This window comes from Trichomycterus rosablanca, chromosome 18, assembly GCF_030014385.1.
Source record: "Trichomycterus rosablanca isolate fTriRos1 chromosome 18, fTriRos1.hap1, whole genome shotgun sequence".
Taxonomy (NCBI): Eukaryota; Metazoa; Chordata; class Actinopteri; order Siluriformes; family Trichomycteridae; genus Trichomycterus; species Trichomycterus rosablanca.
Genome location: NC_086005.1, coordinates 8822406 through 8842989, shown reverse-complemented (window position 1 = coordinate 8842989; position 20584 = coordinate 8822406). Strand labels below are relative to the sequence as shown.

Here is a 20584-nt window from a genome sequence, read left to right as displayed (position 1 = left end):
TTTTCTTCTCTCCTTCTAGAACCTGCCATCCTCCCAGCTCCAACCTGTTTTTGAATATTGTACATATGTCTTCCAGTTTCAACAAAATCCCAATGCTCCTGCCACATTGCATGTGTACATGTTCTAATTATGGCCTTAACTTCATTTTTGCTCAAAGGTACCGGTAGATTTATTTGTTTTAATCTAAGGGTTTTTTTGGCTAGGATATCCACTGTTTCATTTCCCTCCACTCCTACATGGGCAGGAACCCACAGAAAGCTGGTGGATATACCTTTATCTTTCAAATTGTGTAACATATACTGTATAATATTTTGTTAACAATATCTGTCCTGACTGAGGATTTACCATACTTTATGCTTATCAGAGCTGAAAAACTGTCCGAAAGAATAACTGTATTATTTATTTCCCTTTTTTCTATCCATTGTAGTGCTAAAAATATGGCCAATAATTCTATGGAGTATACTGCCAGATGGTCTGATGTCCTTTTCTTAATATGTATATTATTTATTGGTATATGCACTGCCACACCTGTAATTCCTGTGTTTGGGTCTTTGGAACCATCTGTAAACACGAGCATAAAGTTTGAGGAATATCTATCTATGTATTTCTGTACTATGTCACATGCAGGAATTAGCTTGGTCATTCGTTATCTACGCTGTCACTTATAAATCTTCAACCAATGAAGAGAGAGTTTTTCATTGCCAGCTCACATGAATGACACACATTGGAGAATTAATTAATTAATCTTGTGGCACTTTGAGATTTGTACACAAATGTAAAGTGCATTACAAATTAAATGTATTATTATTATTATTATTATTATTAATTAAAAAAAAATTGCTTTGGATTGGTGGAACAACTAAAATTCCGCCCAAAATATGAATTCCGAAGCTCTTATTGGTTAACACAGGTGTTTTTCAAGGCCTGATTCATGACTGAATCTCTGAATCAAATACACTGATTCATTCTGATTCATTGAGTTGTTTACTCGCGACACCATAATGAAACAGAGCGAGCAAAACGAATGAATCTTTACCATAAATAATAGCACAGCTCTTTGATTCGATTTGAATTAATAATTCGTTTGAAAAGAGTCATTTCGGACTCGTTTTACTCAGTGATTCAGTGATCCTTTTGCACAAACTGATGTAAAGAAATGGGGGAGAGATAAATTTCATGTGTATAGACAGAGCCTGACAGTGCTTTAGAGCCAAAAAGGCACACATGTATTAAGTAATGACACTAGTAAGTACAAATAATTCATCTTACATATTTTTCTGCAATATAATCTTTTTGTGTGTGTTGGAAAGCTTTGGAGACCAACATGGACTCCAACTTCAATAACTCCAGATCAGAATTAGGTAAAAGCTAAAAAATTGGTATGGTGATTGTAAACAACATTTGCCACAGGAATAAATTGTTGGTAATGGAATATAATATTGTAATATTATTATTATTAATATATATAATATAATAATCATATAATTAAATATATGCAGTTCCACGGACATGAACACATGAACAGGTTTCCCATACATCCTCAACGCCACTCCCAGATCCAACTGACTGAGTTTCCACGCTGAGGTACCACCTTGAATTATTTCCTATAGTTAATCTGACATCCTGTTCAAGGTGCATTTCTGTTTTCAGGTTTTCAGGTTGTTTTCAGGTTGCTTTGATACTGCAGTCCTGATCAGAATTAAGTCATTACCAAATTTAAAGAATAAATGAATCATAAAAAACAAACATCAGTAAAAGTAGACACTATTTATTTAGTTCTATTGTAATAAAACTTTTGCACTCAGATATGTTTAAGGTGGTCAAAGGAAATGGTCACATTGTCTGTGTTTCCTGATCCCAATGTGTCAGAGCTCAAAGAGAGAGAGAGGAAACACTAAGAATAGAAAGATAGTGAAGCACAGACAGGATTTCAGTCCTGTCTGAAATCATGTCTGCCTACAGGATGTGGTATCCTCTCATAAGCATTTAAACTTTATTTGAGGGCACCTACTTTTTGTTCAATTGCTTTTGAATAAAAGCCTGACTCTCATTCCAGTAGCACTAATAATCCATTTCCCTATATGATCTGATACTAAAATAAATTCTGACCCAGTAAGGATATAATCATGAATAAGGCACTACAAAATGTAATGACTGATTCATGCTCAGAACTTATTTAACAATTATTAAGGATGTTATTAATAAACACATGGTCTCCAGCACAATCAAGCTTCATCTCTTGGACCAATGAATAAGGCCCTGAAGCCTCAGTTGCTTGGCTTTAAACAGAAATTTGTACTAAGTGTAAACTGGGCCAGTTTTATGCATGATCTTTAGGAAGAATTTTCTTTCCTGGGATTCCCAAAAACAGCTATCCTTCTGTGGCTGGTCCAAAATGTAGCAGTCTAGTAGACTATTTAAAAAAAAGCAGATATCACTCATAGCCTTCCTGTTTTAAAAGAAAAGCACTGGTTATGTATTTTCCCCCAATCCGGTATTGAAAGCATTTAGTAATTAGCACCATTGATATGGTGGTGTAGCCAATCATGTCTGTATGTAGATGCCAGATCGGCTGATAGCACCATTGGTGATTCAAACCCTGAATCCCAGAGTTAGTGGACTAGCTCAGTTTAGCACTTTGCACAAGAGTGACCTATTATTGTTGGTATTATTATTATTGAGCCCTCTTATTATTATTATTATTATTATTATTATTATTATTATTATTATTATTATTATTATTATTATTATTGGTGGACTGCATATGGGTTCTTGGTTGTAATCCTTATCTCTGGTACTTTCTGTGTCTCCAGAATTACACATGCAGTAAACATCTGTATAAATCTGTGGAAGACTGGGAAAGTATTAAAAATATGAACTTGTATTTGTTAGTAATCAGTATTTTTATTTAAACTTTTACTATTATTAAATCACAACTGGTTGCAGACAGACTGTAGTGCAGTTTCACTTGATACACACATACACACAGACACACACACATACACACAGACACACACACACAGAGGAATGTAGTGCATGAGTCAGGAGAAGGAGTTCTGGAGACAGTGAGCTCAGACTGGGGGACTCCAATAAAAAACAGATGTGCATAGTTGAGCTCAAAAAAATAGTGGAAAAATGTGTGTGTGTGTGTGTGTGTGTGTGTTTGTGTATCAAATTAAACTGCACTACAGTCTGCCTGCAACTATTTGTTATTTAATTATAGTAAAGAGTTCAAATGGTAATGTTGTATAAATGTGATCATCTTTGTAACTGGGTGAAAGTAATGGTACCTTTCTGAGACTCAAATGAAAAAGGAAGTCATGAATCATCTACTCAAGTAAACGGTTTTAAAGTTTTAGAGATAACACAAAGGTGTAGAGGGTGGCTGTCACAAATCTGGGGCCAATTTTAACTGCTGCTCACTGTTTGTAAGGGTTTTGGCATGTTCCTTCCATGTTCACGTTTGTCTCCTCTCTGTACTCCAGTTTTTTACCATGTTTTAGAAACATTGTGTAAGTGGTGAACCAATTAAATGGATTGGCGCCCGGTCCAGGATTTATTTCTTGCTTAAGATCAGTGATGGTGCAGTACCCATTACGACCCTGATTAGTACAAAGAAACTGATTTAAAAAGATAAATAAACTAATAAAGAGATTAAGCTTTGAGTATCCCAAGAGCTAGCTGTTCATGTGGTATCCTTTCACAAGCATTTAAAATTTAAACACCTACTTTTTGTTCATTTGCGTAAGACTGAATAAAAGCCTGACTCTCATTCCAGTAGCTCTAATACTCCATTTCTCTCAGGTTTCAGGATTAGACTAGTGTGTACTGTATCTGCATGACCTTCTTTAAAAACTGAATTAAACCCATAAACTGTGGCATAGCATATTAGCATGTAGCATAACAGTCGAAACATTCATCCCAAGAGCTGCGGTAAATGTCCAGCCTACATTTGCACACAACCATGACTGTTTCAGATAAGAAGCTTTATATTCCCTTATGTTCATCTTTCCCCACAAACAGCATTCAATGACCAGACCATGGAAAATTAAGCAGAGGACATGAGGAGGAGCAGAGAATAAGTTTCTTATTATGGGAGTTCAGGCAGTCCCAGTGGGACACATGCTTAAAAGTTTCTAAAGAGGAGTCAGATTACTGCAAGGCCATTCCTGCCATTCCATGTTACACCACAAGAACATACACACTCACACACACACACACTCACACACTGACACACACACACACACACACTGACACACACACACACACACTCACACACTGACACACACACACACACACACACACTCACACACACACACACACACTCACTCTCTCTCTCTCACACACACACACACACACACACACGCAGGCGGCCTGGCTGTTCTATGGTGTTGGACTGCCACCACATGTCCTTAAAATAGAACTGCAAATAAAGCAAATCAGAAGATGTAAAGTGAAAATGTACTAGTCATTAAATCTATAATACTGTATATAATTCTGCAACAGATCATTTTCTGTGACTGAATGACTGGAACACACATTTCTTTGTCCAAAATCACTTTCGTGAATTTAAATGAACATATAACAAACTCTGCTGGGTCAAAAACATGCAGACAGCAACTCTGATGATTCATTTGGGGGTGATTGCCTCTCAGTGCCTTACTTTTAATCATGTTTAACTACATTCTCGGTGTGCATATACAAAGTATAAAGAGAGTAAGTTGCACTGCACCCTTTGACAAGTACAGGAACTGTGGTCTTCTGTCAGGGTTGGCCCAGATGTTTACTTCATGCTGGCTAAAAATTTGTAAGGATGGTCAGGTGTAGTTTAAGGAACCTTAAAGCTTGACTGAAGTTTGTTGATACTCACATGGGCAAAGAAAAAAAAGTAAATGTTTGTTTTCTTCTCAAATTTTGCAAATCCTGCTGTCATTTGCATTAGTACAGTCAAACTCAACCTATTTATGTAAACAATGTGGACATAGAGAAGCCACAAACTTCACTAGTCAGTCATAATTATTAATAATTATTTAGAAGGTCACGCCACAAAATTAAATCACATTATAGAACTTTCTACACTACCAAATATAGAAATGAAGTTGCTGACCTTCCTTTGTATGATGCTCATTAAAATTACATGTATTACTGTCATGAGCATCATACAGAGGAATGTCAGATTTATTCTGCCTGTTTTTCTCTGCACACACATTTAATTCATTTGCCAGTTTGCAAACTAGATGAGGCCAAATGCAAATTTGTTTTGTTAAAGCATGGCAGGTGACCTGAGCTCAGAGTCCTATTTTTCAGAATCGTTTAATGTATAGATCAAAGTGCCTCACTTCCTCCGACTGTAATTACAGGGTTTTCAGAACACAATGAAATAAAAGGCTTGTACAAGAATAAAAACCCTGGAATAAAAGGCTGAGCTACCAGGACAAACATTTTCTTCTGTTAACAAACAACAAAGGTTTTGAATATTGGTATGCAAATGTAACCGCCATGTCCACAGATGCTGTTCATCACAAACAAATAATGAAGTCATTTGCATAACAGAAAAAACGATAGGCTGCTGGATGTGCACACACCTTCATACAATACTGATCTTTGCATAATTTGTTATAAAGGTTAAAAAAAAATAAAAAAGACAGGGAGTGACTCTTGTATCCAAGTCATTTTTGTCAGAGGTAACAGGTCGTGAACTGAACCTTGTCCCACCTGCACCAGATTGTCTATAGAGCTACCTATGAATCAGGTACCAACTGTTTAAAAACACCCAGTATATGAACATATGGCCTTCACCCTTTTGATTTCAGGTGTTTTAGCCACAACTATTGCTAATGTATAAAATCAATATACATTATATATAAAATGAGTAATATACTCCCAACATTGTGACAACAGTTTGGGAAAGGTCTCTTTTTAAGTATGCCTCTGTCCCTGTGCACATAGCGAGGTGTACAAGGATGTGGGCAAAGGTCAGCCCTGACTCCAGCCACATAAAATCTTTTGAATCAAAGTCCCTACAGACCCACTCCAAAATCCACTCCACATTAATACCCATAGTTTTAGAAGGAATTTTCCCAGCATGAATATGTACTGATGGCCATCTACTGACATTTTATCATTTATTCATTTATTTTCCCTGTATGATTGAACATTCTCAGGGTCCAGCCAATAATGTAATGAACATTTCAGGATCAGAATGGTAAAATTTTCAAAACATAATTTTCTAAATATTAACATTTTTAAGAAACTAAAAGAAACGATGAGAGAATATTTGATCAAATGTTTGTTGTTGGGATGGCAGCAGTTGGGATGTCCATCATATTCCCCACATCTGCTCCCATTCATTTACTTGCTGTCACAGTCACATTCAAGCAAGCAGCTGCTGCTGGAATTACCCTAAACCTCAAAGGGTCAAAAAAGAAGTTGGGCATTCCTACACACACACACACACACACACACACACTGTGTGCCTGTGTACAGTATATGTGTCTGTGTGTGCCATTAATGTGTGTATGTGTGTTTGTGTCCATGTGACCAGGATGTGTAAAACCAGGCCAAAGCATCCAGGCTTGTTTATTGAACTCCACGTGACAGTATTTTTGTGTCACATCATCCAGATTCAATATTTATGTACATTATAAAGCTTTTTTTAATTAAGCTTTTTTGAATATGATTTGAGTGGTACATCAATCTAAGCATTATTATAGTAATAACACAAGTACATGAGTTATTCTGGTATTAATGTATCATGTGCATCAGTGATTTTTAAACACCTCAGGCTCACTGTGAATGCTGGGAGGAGAATTGCACTTCAACCAAAAATATAAAGACACCAGAAGTGATGATCAAACCCAGGTTCTCAGGACCCTTCTCAGGCACCATATGTGCTACCATGTCAACATTTCTTTTACCATTTATTATTATGTCTATTTGTAATATTTGTGTTAAATACACCTGCATTCTGTTCATGTACATTTTGTATTATTGAAGGTTGGTAATATTTGTCAAGAGGATTGTGGAAATCTACAAGACGTGGACCTATATGCTTATGTACACATAGTGAAGGGACATTAGTCCCTACACACATAAACAAGTGGAACAGATGGTGAATTCCAGTAATTCATAGCTTCTTCACACAACCCCCACCCTAACATGCAGCATGTCCCTTTAAATGGGGGGTCAGCCCTCCCTTTTTTCCAGTTCCAGGCCAAATCTGTGTCAGTGTGTCTGAATGACTAAGCATCACACACTCAGCCTTACTGTGCAAGACACACTTGCATATATTACACACTACAGATCAGGAATCTCTACATGGTACATGGATAGTAATCAAAGGCTAACTGGCATCATGGCACATGTGAGAAAGCTTACAGATCACTTGGCATTTCGTGGTAAAATGGAGGACAGAATGGAAAGAGATGAAACGGCTTTAAAATGGCTGATTGTTTTCCCAGGCATGCAGGGTCTTATTTATAGCTCAACATCTCCCCCTACTGACTGACCAGCAGAGGAGAATGAAGAAAGAAAAACATTTTAAACATAGGATTTAATTAAAAGCACATGAAGATAACAGAATAGGTTGTAATTATGTTCTATACAATTAAAAGGTCATGTGATTTGAAAATTTGTAGGTACTGCTACTCAAAGCCATGAACAAAGCAGAAAACAAGCCTGAATCCTGTGTACTACAGAGACATAAAAAAAAGATAATACTTATAATACAAAATGTATTCATTGTAGTTCATCCACCTTTGAAACTGTTGTTTAATAAGTATAGGCATTTTATAATACACTCAGTTGTCAATTTCTAAAGTTTTTAATAGTGAGTATTGAATCATTTACTTTACACGGCAGATAAGTTTGTTTATAGTGGTACCTACATAAGCAGGACCCATGGCATGGTGCAAATACACATTTGTTTAGTAAAGAACTGTAAGGAAGTATTAATGTGCACAAGTGAAAAAGAAGTGCAGCAAAAATAATAAAATCTGTATACTATAGATGAACCACTTTGGGTTGTTTAAGAATTTTGTAATGGATGGCTCTTTAAGGACACATCTGTTTTGTGCCAACAGTATTGTTAGTTTCTCAGATAATTTCTAAAGCTGTAGAATAACCAAACCCAAAAGAGGATTTCAATTTAAATAGCTCTTTAACAGCTTTTCTATGAAAGCAAACAAAAAGCTAAATGTACTGATAATACAGGAATAACCAGAACAAACACTGAATAAGTTCCACATTCATTCATTTTACAAACTGAAAATAACTTAACACAAAGGCAATAAAACAAAGCAGGGAAATACAATGTGTTGTTGTAGGTTGTTTTTGAGTAACTACCTAACTGGAACACACACACAAGGCCTTAGTCAAGGCTGGGGACCATGAGAACCCAATCATGACTCACACACCAGCTGTTTTAGTTAAACAGTGGCCTTGATTTTTCCCAAAACTGCTTAGTAAATGCCATCGTGATAAAGTTTTCCTCTCCCATGTTAATGTGTAACATTTTCATTTCTGTCTCTCGCCTTCCTCTCGCCTCCCTCGCCTCCTAAATTCTTTCCTTAAATGGCCTGCACTGCTAAAACCCAGCAGGAAAAAGAGGGTAGGAAACTGTGTGTGTGTGTGTGTGTGTGTGTGTGTGTGTGCTTGAAAGGTGGTTTGGTGTGATGTGAAAGTTTTTTAAATTAGAAAAGTACACAAAAAGTACCACAAACAGATTCAGATCCACACTTCTTTGAGCCAGCATTAGAAAAGATCCCGTTTAAACTTTACTTTCAATCTAAATGTATAAACGTGCTTCTCATCTACTAACTGTAATGTATAAACTTTGTGCCAGTTCCACTATGGATTGCTCACAGAATAATGAAATATTTCAAGATGCATTGGATTTAGTCATTTTACATGGGGCTTGTATATATTCTGGTAAACAACTCACAGTAAAGACTTACTGATTTAAACCAGTTCAAAATTCTTTAGTCTTTTTTACACATTAAAACATGTGGCAAATGTTTTGGCACATTCCTTCTGAGCAGCATCATATAGCTGTATACCTAAGCAATTATATAAAATAGTTGTAATCATTACACATGATGTAATGATTAGAATAATATTCTTTATTAACTGTATTCAGGTTGGTGAAACTGCAATACTAGGTTATTTAGGTCAGCTTAGTTTGGGGCATAACAATGTTTTGAAAAGACTTAAATGTATATAACTATATTTTTGTTGTTGTTTCTGTAATTGTAAGACTAACAGGTGGACTCATTCCAAGTGTGGGTGCAGTAAAAGTTGCCAGTCACGTCTTTTTAAAGTTTAAAATCCCTAACAAAAGCCTCAGCATGAAGAACTAACACCATGTGCTCCATGCTGAAAAGAACCTCATGTTTACCACAATGAAGCAGAGAGGAGGGAGGGAGGAGGATTTGGGAGGGTGGATGGTGAAATGGCAGGATGGGGGGGGGGGGGGGGGGGGGGGGGGGGGGGGGGGTGCACTGACACAATAGATTCTTTCACCCTGTTTTGTTTAAATAAAGCAGGAAGTTGCTGAGCAGATGGAAAATATCTCCTCAGTGCCAGATGGTCGGGTGGGGCCCAGGAAATGGGGAAAATTAGGGGAGGACTTTACCATGGGAAATGGGAGGGATTAGAGGCGGAGTTTAGTGTTGCTCACTTGCGCACATCTGGTGTTTAAATTGTGCAACTACACAATCATTACATTATTTTTTATTACATATAACTTCATTAAAACATATTAAACATAAACAATATAGAAAAAAATGTTTAATAAAATATTGTTTTAATTATTTGTTTATTATATTATATTTTATTAAATTTTGTGTTTTTATAATTATATTTTATTTTATTATTAAATTGTATAATTATTATTTTATTTTGATTTAAACAAAACATAACATATAAAATATATATGCTATATTTGCAAATTATGTATTTATTTAAATGGTTTTTTTTACTTTATTATAATATTTTATATAACTTTTTTCATGTGGAATATAATTGTTACATAGTATTTAAGATAATATAACATATATTAAAATTAAATAATTCTGAATTTCCCTTGCTTTTTCCTGGTTTTTACCAAAAGGTGTACAATACAAAAGGAAAACCTTTCTTGAAAAAAAAGGCTAAATTATATGTCCAATATCATAGTAATATATAACAAGTTTATTCAATAACACATTTTTACATGCTATTTAATAGTTTCATGACAACTTCAATTTTTACAATTATATCTGCATTAAAGATGTATAATACATTATTTTTATTTTTTCATTTATTTATTTTTAAGTGTAATTGAAAATAAATAAATGAATAGTAATGAATAGTCTCACCACAACTGGATATTTTTGATACCTGTTATTTTTTAATTACATTAAATAATTACAATCATGGCATCATTATTATTAATTTGCTTGTTTTTATTTTTTATTTTTATTTATTTATTTTTATAGATGCCTCTAGCCAGTCCCTTCCCTCCTCATGCTGAACTAAATGGTGTCTTGTGGTGTATTACTGACCTCTAGTGGTGGAACAGACGGAATGTTTATGAATAGACTTCGAAAAATTAAACACGATTTAAAATAATAAAACTGCCTTCTGTACAAACAGAAGTTAGTTTACCTGTGCTAGTATAAATCAAATAGGAATTCTGTTTTGTTTCTCACTCGTCATGGAGAACCCGTTCCTCTATAAGTGTCAAAACACAACTCATCTGAATTAAGGTCTTCTTCCAAGACTTTTATTAAACTGATTAATAAACGTCCAGCTTCCAAGCTTTTAATTAATTGATTATTAATAAAAAAAATACATCTGCAAAACTAAATCAACAAGAAATGTAATACCTACCTATTGTAATGTTTAAAAATAGTACATTCTATAACACATATGTGAAGTTGGGGTTAAGATGAAATGTTGAATGTGAGGAAAGATTGAGATTATGTAAGACACAGTAGATAATTTCATATTTCACTATCCAAATATTATATCTTCTGATTAAATGTACCAATGTCTGTTAACTGTAAAAAAGGATTTTACACAAACAAGTCAAGAAACAGTGGTTTAATTGTGATCATTAGAAACTTTGAAATACAGTAAAAATGCAGCAAAAACCTGCATACTGTAAATAAAATGAATAATGATGAATGATTTTTTACCATTTGTTACCTTCCATCTAATATTTAAAGAACAAAATGGTGTAATGTTACTGGCTCTTTTAACAGACTTATGGGCCTCAGTTCTGACCACCAGCCACTGACTGATACAACATTGTTCGCCATGGTCAGTTTCAGACTTTATATTTGGAAAAGCAGAAAGCCACTGAATGAGTTGTACATGTTTCCATCATCATAAATCTGATTCTTAGCTGAAAGCTTTGAATAAACTTCATCACCCGAATTCAGTGACATAGTGACAGATCTGCTCACAGTTTCATGTGTTCCTCTGGGGGCATCATACATTGCAAACACTGACTGCCCATTTTTAAAAAACTTCACTCCGATCCAGTTAGTTAATCCAAAAACACTCATTGAGAAGTGATAGACGCCTCGAACTGGTGCTCTGAAAACACCTGTAGAGAGATCAGAACAAAATTATACAGGTTCACAGGTACTGTTAAAATCAATACTTAACAGTTTTACAGCAAATATGTGGGGGACATAAGGACATAAATAGATTTTTTAACTGCATCTGTCCTTTTTCCATGACTGAATGATTGGAACTTAATAGTTTGGTGTAAAAACAGCCATAATGACCTTTGTGAAACGACCTTCTAGTTTCTTGCCAGTGATTATAGTTGACTAAAACTGTTTAAAAATACAACTAGTTGATTGCACCCATTAAAAAGAACATGGAACAGTGGCCTCTTTGTCAAGGTAGGAAAAACAGCTGTCACTTTATGCAAACTGGAAATTTGTCCAGATGATCAAAGAGAACCTTCAAAAAACAGGCAAAATTTAAGCTGGAAGAGAGGTGACAGGTGTGCACAGTCAAGCAATCTTGGCATTGTCATGGACTTTAGTTTAACTAAAGAAAAAAGCTTTGAAGTTTAGTTGAACTTTAAGATCCCAATTTTGGAGCAGATGCTATTTTCTGGCACTGAAGCTTCAACTTGTTTTCTGGTTCCTCTTTGATAGAAACATTAATAAGGTGACAGTTTGGGTTTTCCTTCTGACCTTAGACCATTGTTCCATGTACTTTTTAATGGGTACTTTCAAACAAGGGCATATTTAATCATGATTAATCAAGATGAATTAGTAGGCCATAGGACAAAGTAGAATGACATTGAAATTGCTGTATGTTTACTATGTTTATTACATGTTACACAATGTACAGCTTTCTTTATTTTTATAAGGACATACCTGTGTTTGGACTGTAAGCATTTCCGACATTTGTTAAGACATTGCTAAAGGCCAGAATGACATCTGCGTTAAAGGGTCCATGCTCCCCTTGGTATCCAGATCCAGCTTGGAAGGCCACTTTGGGTCTGCCTACAAACATAAAACATGATCAGAACTATTTACTACATACTGTAAATGCATGAGCTAAAAAATTACTGTCTAATCGCATCACATTTTTCTAAACGCCAACCTAAGATCACCATGTGCAATTCCAATTGATGTATTTGTGCAAAGCCCATAATCATTGGACTCTGGAGCAGTAAAGACATCCTCTAGAATGATAAACAATGCTTTACCATCTGGTAGGATGTGACACATGTCAGTGCAGCCTTAAAGACTGTCACAGTCTAGCTAATAAAAAAGTTAAAAGGAAGAGTGTGTGAGGAAGAGTGGTTCACCCAACATGGGAATATTTTATGCTTTTATTCCAAACATGCACATTTTGTCATGTGCAGAATGTTGCAGAATTGCACCTGATGAGCTTAGTACATCTAGCACTGTGTGTACTTCGAGGTTTTTTTTCCTCAAGTTGCATGTTCCTTACTCGCATTTTCTTCTTTTATTGATGCAACAGCATATTCTGAAGATATCAATCTCATTTTCAAAGCTAAAATCAGAACAAACAAACAAATTGTCAGTAAGCACCAGTGGATAAAAATAAACAGAAATAATATGTTACATACCATCCACCTCCCAAAATTTGCCTTATTTGGCAGCAATGGTGCATGTAAGATTAAGGCATGTATTATAAGTTGGAATGATGGTAGTCCCTTGTAGTTCATGTGCTGAATGCATTAGATCGGATCAGAATAAAGACCTGAGTGACTTTGATAAAGGCAGAATCGTTGTGGCCAAACGACTTGGGTTGAAGTCTCTCCAAAACAACAAGTGGTGCTTACAGGCAGTCATGATGAGTACCCACAGACAGTGGTTTGAAGAGGGGCAAACCTCAAATTGGCAGCAGGTTTTTGGGCGGCCAAGACACTCTGATGCTAGAAGGCATGAATCATTGTAATACACACAGTGCATCAAACCTTTCTGTGTACAGGGTGGTCACAAGCCAGTCAAAGTGCCCATGCGAAAACAGGATCATGTGGACAAACGTGGACAAACATGCATGTATGCATCGTTTACCTGTGGAAAAGATGGCACCTGGATGTACTGTATGACAACCCACCTTACAAAGTAAATAGGTAAAATGAACTGCTGGTAATGTCGTGGTACCATATACCACAGGACTCCTTCAGATGTCCTGTGGAGTCCATGTCTTGGTGGGTCAGAGTGGTTTTAACAGTGTATGTTTTGGCTAGTCAGTGTCAGTCAGTCACACACACACACCTTGTCCCTGTCTTTTGTAATCTACTTGGCTCAAAATTATGCTGGGTTAGTTCATGAGCTAGCTTGTTTGTGTAGTTAGCATAGCCATATTGAACTTGTACTGCTAACTTCAAATAAATCATTCTTAAATATTTTTTGGCTAAAATAACACACACACACACACACACAGTATAATAACATGACACGTTGCTTATTGAAAAATATCAAACTTCGTCATGTTTAGTTTTAAAATGACATTTTTCAGCACAGATGTCGAATATTTACCGTTATTCTCAATATTAAGTTGTTCTATCTGGTTTTGAAGGTTTTGCACCTGAACTTTCTGCTCCACCATGACATCTCTTAGCTCTTTTAGCTTCTCCAATACATCAGGTTGATCACATTTCTTATTTTCAGTCACTTTGTCTGTTTGAACTTCATCGTGATCTTGAGTTTGAGCTCGGGATATAAACGCAAAGAGAAGCAACACTGCAGCAACGTTTCTCATTTTTTCCACATGAAACACCAGTCCAACAAGTCCAACTTTCTGTTTTTCCTTCATGTTAATTATTAATAGAATTCAATAGGCTGTCCGGGTAAAGCACTACCCAGTATGTTTGGTATAAAGTCACTAAAAAGTTTGTATTCACCTGTATTTTGTTTGCATTTTTTAAGTTTATTTTAGTTTATCGTTATTATTTTGACCAAATTGTCCAAATCTACTGTGTCTAAATGTATATATACATCAACAAGATTATAAATTTAGTGGAAGTTGTGTAATGTCATTTCAAATTTTAATTCCTCATAACTGAATAACTGCTTATGCTTGACTACTGCTATTTAAAAAGTACTTTTTGCCAAGGTCAGAATAAGGCCTAATAAATAAAACTGTCACCTGTCATAAGAAACTGCTTAAACATAGGTGGCACTGCCGACAGTCAATCAAGCTTTCTATTGCCATATACTTAGGGACAGCTATGAAAATAAGCCCACTGTCTAAAATTACTGTCTTAAAATTTGACTACAGCTTATTTCTAAGCTCATGGAGATGTAACTTAAATGTGGACAGTGACCAATGTTTTTTTTAACTGCATGTGACAGTTGCTCTGGTTTTATTTCTGACCTTGGCAAAAGACCACTGTTTGTAAAACACAGCTGTTTGTAAAAATGATCTTGGCATCTGACGTTGCTTATTATTAGTAGTAGTAAAAGTAGTAGTAGTGTTAGTAGTAGTATTAGTAGTAGAAGTACACTCTAAAAAGTAATGTGTCATTTTTTCTACACAACTACTGTGTCCTGTGGTCTGTAACATGTTTTGTGTCATTTCTGGCCACTTCTTACACAGACACGTGTAAAGTAACTCTAATAGTTAGTCTACACATATATGTGTAGAACTGTGAGAAAATACATTGTTTAAAAATATATATTTATTCAATTTTACTTAAATTTGTTGGATAAAATAATGGCATTTCTGACTAGAAACATAGATTATTTCCCATGGAAGATTAAAAATAAATTAATAAATAAAAAAATATGCGTTAACCAATCACATTTCTCCTATCAAGTATATCTGTGTTTCACGTTTGATTCCCTCTTTTTGGACCAAGCAAGGAAAGGAGCAGGACTCATCCTTATTGGTAAGTTGCAAAAGCAGTGGGGTTTCAAAATAGTCTAGTATTGAGTATGTTTTATTAATCTTTATTTAGTTCATGTTTATCAGTGTTTTGTTGTGTGTTTTATGAAGTCAAGCAAAGCTATAAAAAGTAGGTTTTAACCTTGTGACCTGTTTTAACTTACAATAGACTCACAATTGACTTAGTTAAGTAAGAAATGAGGCACTGAATTACATTAATATAAACCTAAGTTTGCTTTTCTGTTACTATTCAGTAATAAATGTTCTGTTAAACCTGACTAGTCTTTCTTTTTATTGGTATTATTTATCGTTAGCTAACTGGCTAACCGTAAATTGGACTTTTAGTTTGGTCAAAATGGCGCCACAACAGAATGATTGTGGATAAGGTTACCATAGCAACCCTCTGTGTTTTCAGTTTTCTCAAGGTAACTTACTTAACTGACCTATTGGGACTGTGTGATTACAGTGATTGAGTAACATTATGTAAGTTAAATCTCATTATGAGAAGCGCATTTTAATCATTTTAACATGTGTTTTAGCTTAGTTTAGCTCAGTTCGTTTTACCGAATCGGTTCTTTTAAATCATCCGTTTAAACGAATCGAAAAACTGAATCGATTGATTCATTAGTGGTCCTAATGCAGTTGGTTTCGAAGTGCAGAATCGGTTCGGAAGAATCGGTTTTTTAAATCGAATCGTTAGAAACATTGCTTATTGTTATTAGCATTAAAGTAGTAGTGGTGGATATACGTATTTAGGGTAAAGCACAACTCTTCCAAAATTCATCATCCGATTTACTTTATTCTGGTAAAGTAAACATTTTAGCTTGTATTCTGTAACTGTAGTTTTCAGGTGACTTGTTTAATAATTTGTTAAACAGCCTATGTGAATAATCAGAGACATCTGATGACAAATTTGGAGGAATATTAGTTGTTAGCTGATTACTCATTTGGTTGGTTGACTAATCAGAATGTTATTCAAAATATTAAATGTTGTAAACGTCTCAGTTAATATTTTGTAATGTGATTACACAGTACCTTGTAATGATTTTTTTTGTCTTTCTTTTAGGACAGAGGAACAGACGTTTTACGAGTTTTTGCAACCATCTTTAAGAATGGAAAAGAAAGTTCAAGGAAGATACATTTACTGTTAAACTGTTTGTAATCTTGTTTTAATGTATTGTCACAAAAAAAGAATGTTATTTAAACATTTGTAATATTATACAGTAAAATAAAATGGCTACATGTGTATTCGTCTTTATTTTACCCATTTTCTTGATTACACATAATCAACACACATTGTGTGAGAACAACACATTGTGTGTGTTAAGTACCCTAACACGGTGGGTGTGCAAAAACAGGATGACACATTTACTGTGTTTAAATCAACACAGTATGTGTCGTCCCTGAGCACACTCCGTACATGTGTTGAAATTCCACACAGTGTGTCGTTTTTAACACATGACTTTTAAGAGTGTAGTAGTATATGTGTTCGCTCTTTATGGAACTTCCAATTGTTTACACACTGTAGAGCTGTAGAGATTGTAGTTAGATATAGCACCTAGCACTTATTTATGTCTTTTTATTTATATATATATATATATTTGTGTAAAATATTTGTTGAGACGTTAGTAGATGTGCTTAAATGTAACGAGTCAATCTGTGACACCCTCTACAACCAGCAGGGGGAAGCACATACCAACAGACAAACTACAGATCCCAGGCCCTCAGGTTTTCATCGGCGCTAATGCTCTGCAGCTGAATCCAGCTTTATATAAACCAGCTTTGATTTGGGTTCAGTGCTGAGTCTTTGCATTGTGCCGGACACAGCTGGTAAGGTATCTGGTTGGTGGTGAAGTGCTTCCTATGATTTAGCAGTTTTGCTAAAAAGTACTTTCACAAATGAACTCTAAAACTAGTTTGCTAAACTTAAAAGTGCTTTTGCTCAAATATATGAGCTTCTCTTATTAGTTAGGGTTGAGAAAGAGATATAGGTCTGTGCCTGTCTGTTACATCACAGAGTAGCTAATGTACACTTGTATTTCCACTTGTAGTTGTAGGTCCACTCACCTTTCTTCCCACTATCAGTAATTAGTGGGTGTCTTTTCTACTTTACATAAAGCTGCTCGGTACTGCAGATGTTTCATATAATTCTCATCACGTGGCTCCAGTAGAAGCATAACATATCCACTCACATTTTGACATTAAATAAAACATGGTAGAGATATTGCAACAGTGCCCTGAAAACCAATGTGAATTCAAAATATTGAAGCATAAATGTTTGCAGCGTTTCAACAAACTATTCAGCCACTAAACCATGTTCTATCATGTTGTGCAAAATTTGTTGAGACTTTTCAAACTACTGGCTGTGAAAGCTGCCAAAGTGGATTAGCCGAGTACTAAACAAGAGGTCAATATGCATTGTGGCTTTTTTTTTTTATGATAGCCGTATGGCAGTTTTCTCTCTTTACTAAAAACTTTCCTAGATACATACATCCCAGGTTTTCCAATTATTTTCACCAACCTCTTAATCCTGGTCAGAATCACAATGGGTCTGACATCACCAAAAACAACTGGGCATGAGGCAAAAATGCACCCTGGACAGGGATGGCTGTATTTTAATGCAGTTTAGCTTTTTTTTACACCTAGAGTCAATTTTAGAGCAAACAGTGCAAGTTCTGTATGATAACTGCCGTATCTGCAGTGAACCGACATAAGCAATATTAGAACATGCACACTCCTTAGCAATTGTGAGAATACAATTATCAACCCTGTTTTATGTACAGGGGCAGGATCATCCTTAAAGGAAAAAGGCACAAAGTTGAAAGTATGTTTATTTTATACAGTATATACTTAGGAATGAGTGTGACAAACACAAGAACTCAGTAATGTCGGGTGTCCACATCCATCTGAACATATTGTATTTTGTCAAATGTTGTATTTTATTATAAAGAAGTGCAAACTACATGCATTATGGGTTTTTGTCAAGGTGTAGAGCTACTTATTTGCACTTCCTTCATTTAATAACGCTGCACCATTCCTGACTAATGCCAATTTTACTTTTAAAGCTGAAATCATAATGAATAAAGGTGAATTAAAATGAAAATAAAAATCAATGTTAGAAAATTAGTAAATTTGAATGGGGAAATCTATTGATTAATCTATTTCTGATTCCAAACTGACATACACAACACTTACTGTAACAAAAAATTGTTATAAAAATGTTAAATTAACATTACTTTCTTCACTGGGTTAACAATAGCTATACTGTCGGCAGTTCTCGTGGGCAGTTTTTAACACTGTTTCATTTCCAATGTTGGATAAACGTTGAGTCAGTACTGGCAAGGCTGTAATGAAAAGTGTTTATTGCCATTGTTCCATTTAAATGGGCATCCCCAGGTAACAAACTGGAATGTGACCAATGTTGGATGCACATTTTTGTCCGTTTGGCAAATATCAGCAATTCTTTTGGCCTGTTTTCAATGTTAGTCCATTGTCAGTGTTGGCATGGTGTTTTTAAAAATTATTTCATTGCCAGATTTCAAACAGCCAACAGTAACCCTAGGTTTTTGCTAGCCTAAGCTGGTATTTGGAATTTGCGAAATGTAGACTTTTGCTGGGTTATAAAGATTAAAGCTGGATTTGTGTTCAAAACACAACAAATCCTGCTACATAGCCAGTGAAAATCATAGCATAGCTAGCATTGCATCACACCAACCATACTGGTGTATTAAGGATTTAAGTGGGTTTAATATAAAGCTGAAGTTCCAAATTGTCAGAACATGGCAGTCATATTTCTGCAAGTGTTTTTTTTTCTGTTACAAAATGATTGGAACAAACTTCATTTAATTTCTTTCATAAGTTGTTTGTGCTTTTCTGAAAATATAAAGATCTAGAATGTCATTTAAGTTTGTGGCATTGCAAGTTATTAGTAATTATGAATAAGTACAGCTGATGGCATCTCTGTGCCCATATACATCAGGTTAGTTTAAATGCATCCACTACAGTAAGGATGCTCTGTATAGATCTCACAAACTGCACCAGGAAATAAAACAGCTGTTTCTAAGCAGCTCCATGTGCCACGACAATTAATTATCTTTAAGTATGATATACACTGATCAGCCATAACATTAAAACCACCTCCTTGTTTCTACACTCACTGTCCATTTTATCAGCTCCACTTACCATATAGAAGCACTTTGTAGTTCTACAATTACTGACTGTAGTCCATCTGTTTCTCTACATACTGTGTTAGCTCCCTATCATGCTTTTCTTTAATGGTCAGGACCCCCACAGGACCACTACAGAGCAGGTATTATTTAGGTGGTGGACCATTCTCAGCACTGAAGTGACACTGACATGGTGGTGGTGTTTTAGTGTGTTTTGTGCTGGTATGAGTGGATAAGACACAGCAGCGCTGATGGAGTTTTTAAACACCTCACTGTCCCTGCTGGAAAGACCAACTCAAACAGCAGCAATAGATGAGCGATCATCTCTGACTTTACATCTACAAGGTGGACCAACTAGGTAGGAGTGTCTGATAAAGTGGACAGTGTGGACATGGTATTTAAAAACTCCAGCAGCGCTGCTGTGTCTGATCCACTCATACCAGCACAACACACACTAACACAACACCACCATGTCAGTGTCACTGCAGTGCTGAGAATGATCCACTACCTAAATAATACCTGCTCTGTGGTGGTCCTGTGGAGGTCCTGACCATTGATGAACAGGGTGGAAGCAGGTTTAAAAAGTATGTAGAGAAACAGATGGACTACAGTCAGTAATTGTAGAACTACAAAGTGCTTCTATATGGTAAGTGGAGCTGATAAACTGGACAGTGAGTGTAGAAACAAGGAGGTGGTTTTAATGTTATGGCTGATCAGTGTACATGAAACGGTCATCACTTTCACCAAGGTCATGGGAAAATATTTTACCATGCCATAAATAAGAAGCTGTCGGGCCACAGGTCTTAGAGTTCACAAGTCTTCAAGCCCCAATTAAAACCCCTTTTAATTAGATCTCCTCTTTCCATCTAGATCTGAAATTGAGGTCAGCTGATTATTATGCACCTCACCTGGCTAGAAGAATTTTCAATAATTTCCATGTCAGTGATATTAATTAATCTTGCACAAGTGCACAAGAATGCATAGATAATGAAGCACATGTCAACATAAAAGCTCATTTAAATCCCAGAGATTTTAGCAAGTTTAGAAGT

At 35.5% G+C, this 20584-nt stretch overlaps 1 protein-coding gene and 1 long non-coding RNA gene across 3 annotated transcripts; one reads left to right on the top strand and one right to left on the bottom strand.

The window, feature by feature from the left end:
- Positions 1-11067: 11067 nt before the first annotated feature.
- cbln17 (cerebellin 17) lies at positions 11068-14266 on the bottom strand. 2 transcript variants are annotated; one of them, XM_063014181.1, is made up of 4 exons: positions 14022-14266; positions 12964-13026; positions 12381-12509; positions 11068-11590 (listed from the first exon to the last, which is right to left on the bottom strand). In XM_063014181.1, the coding sequence occupies exons 1-4, from the start codon at positions 14242-14244 to the stop codon at positions 11316-11318; spliced, it is 690 nt and encodes a 229-aa protein (XP_062870251.1). In that variant the 5' UTR covers positions 14245-14266; the 3' UTR covers positions 11068-11315. The 2 variants fall into 2 exon arrangements, with proteins under 2 accessions (XP_062870251.1, XP_062870252.1); XM_063014182.1 differs by lacking the exon at positions 12964-13026.
- Positions 14267-15290: 1024 nt separating this feature from the next.
- Positions 15291-16615, top strand: LOC134332117 (uncharacterized). Its single transcript, XR_010015214.1, has 2 exons — positions 15291-15373; positions 16436-16615. It is a non-coding gene; the product is annotated as an uncharacterized LOC134332117 (long non-coding RNA).
- Positions 16616-20584: the final 3969 nt, after the last annotated feature.

Coding starts and splice junctions, on each gene's coding strand:
- cbln17 (XM_063014181.1), bottom strand. CDS start 14,244: ATGAGAAACGTTGCTGCAGTGTTGCTTCTCTTTGCGTTTATATCCCGA. Junction 13,027..14,021: donor ACTTAATATTGAGAATAACG/GTAAATATTCGA, acceptor TTCTGATTTTAG/CTTTGAAAATGAGATTGATA. Junction 11,591..12,380: donor TGCTTACAGTCCAAACACAG/GTATGTCCTTAT, acceptor ATCTCTCTACAG/GTGTTTTCAGAGCACCAGTT.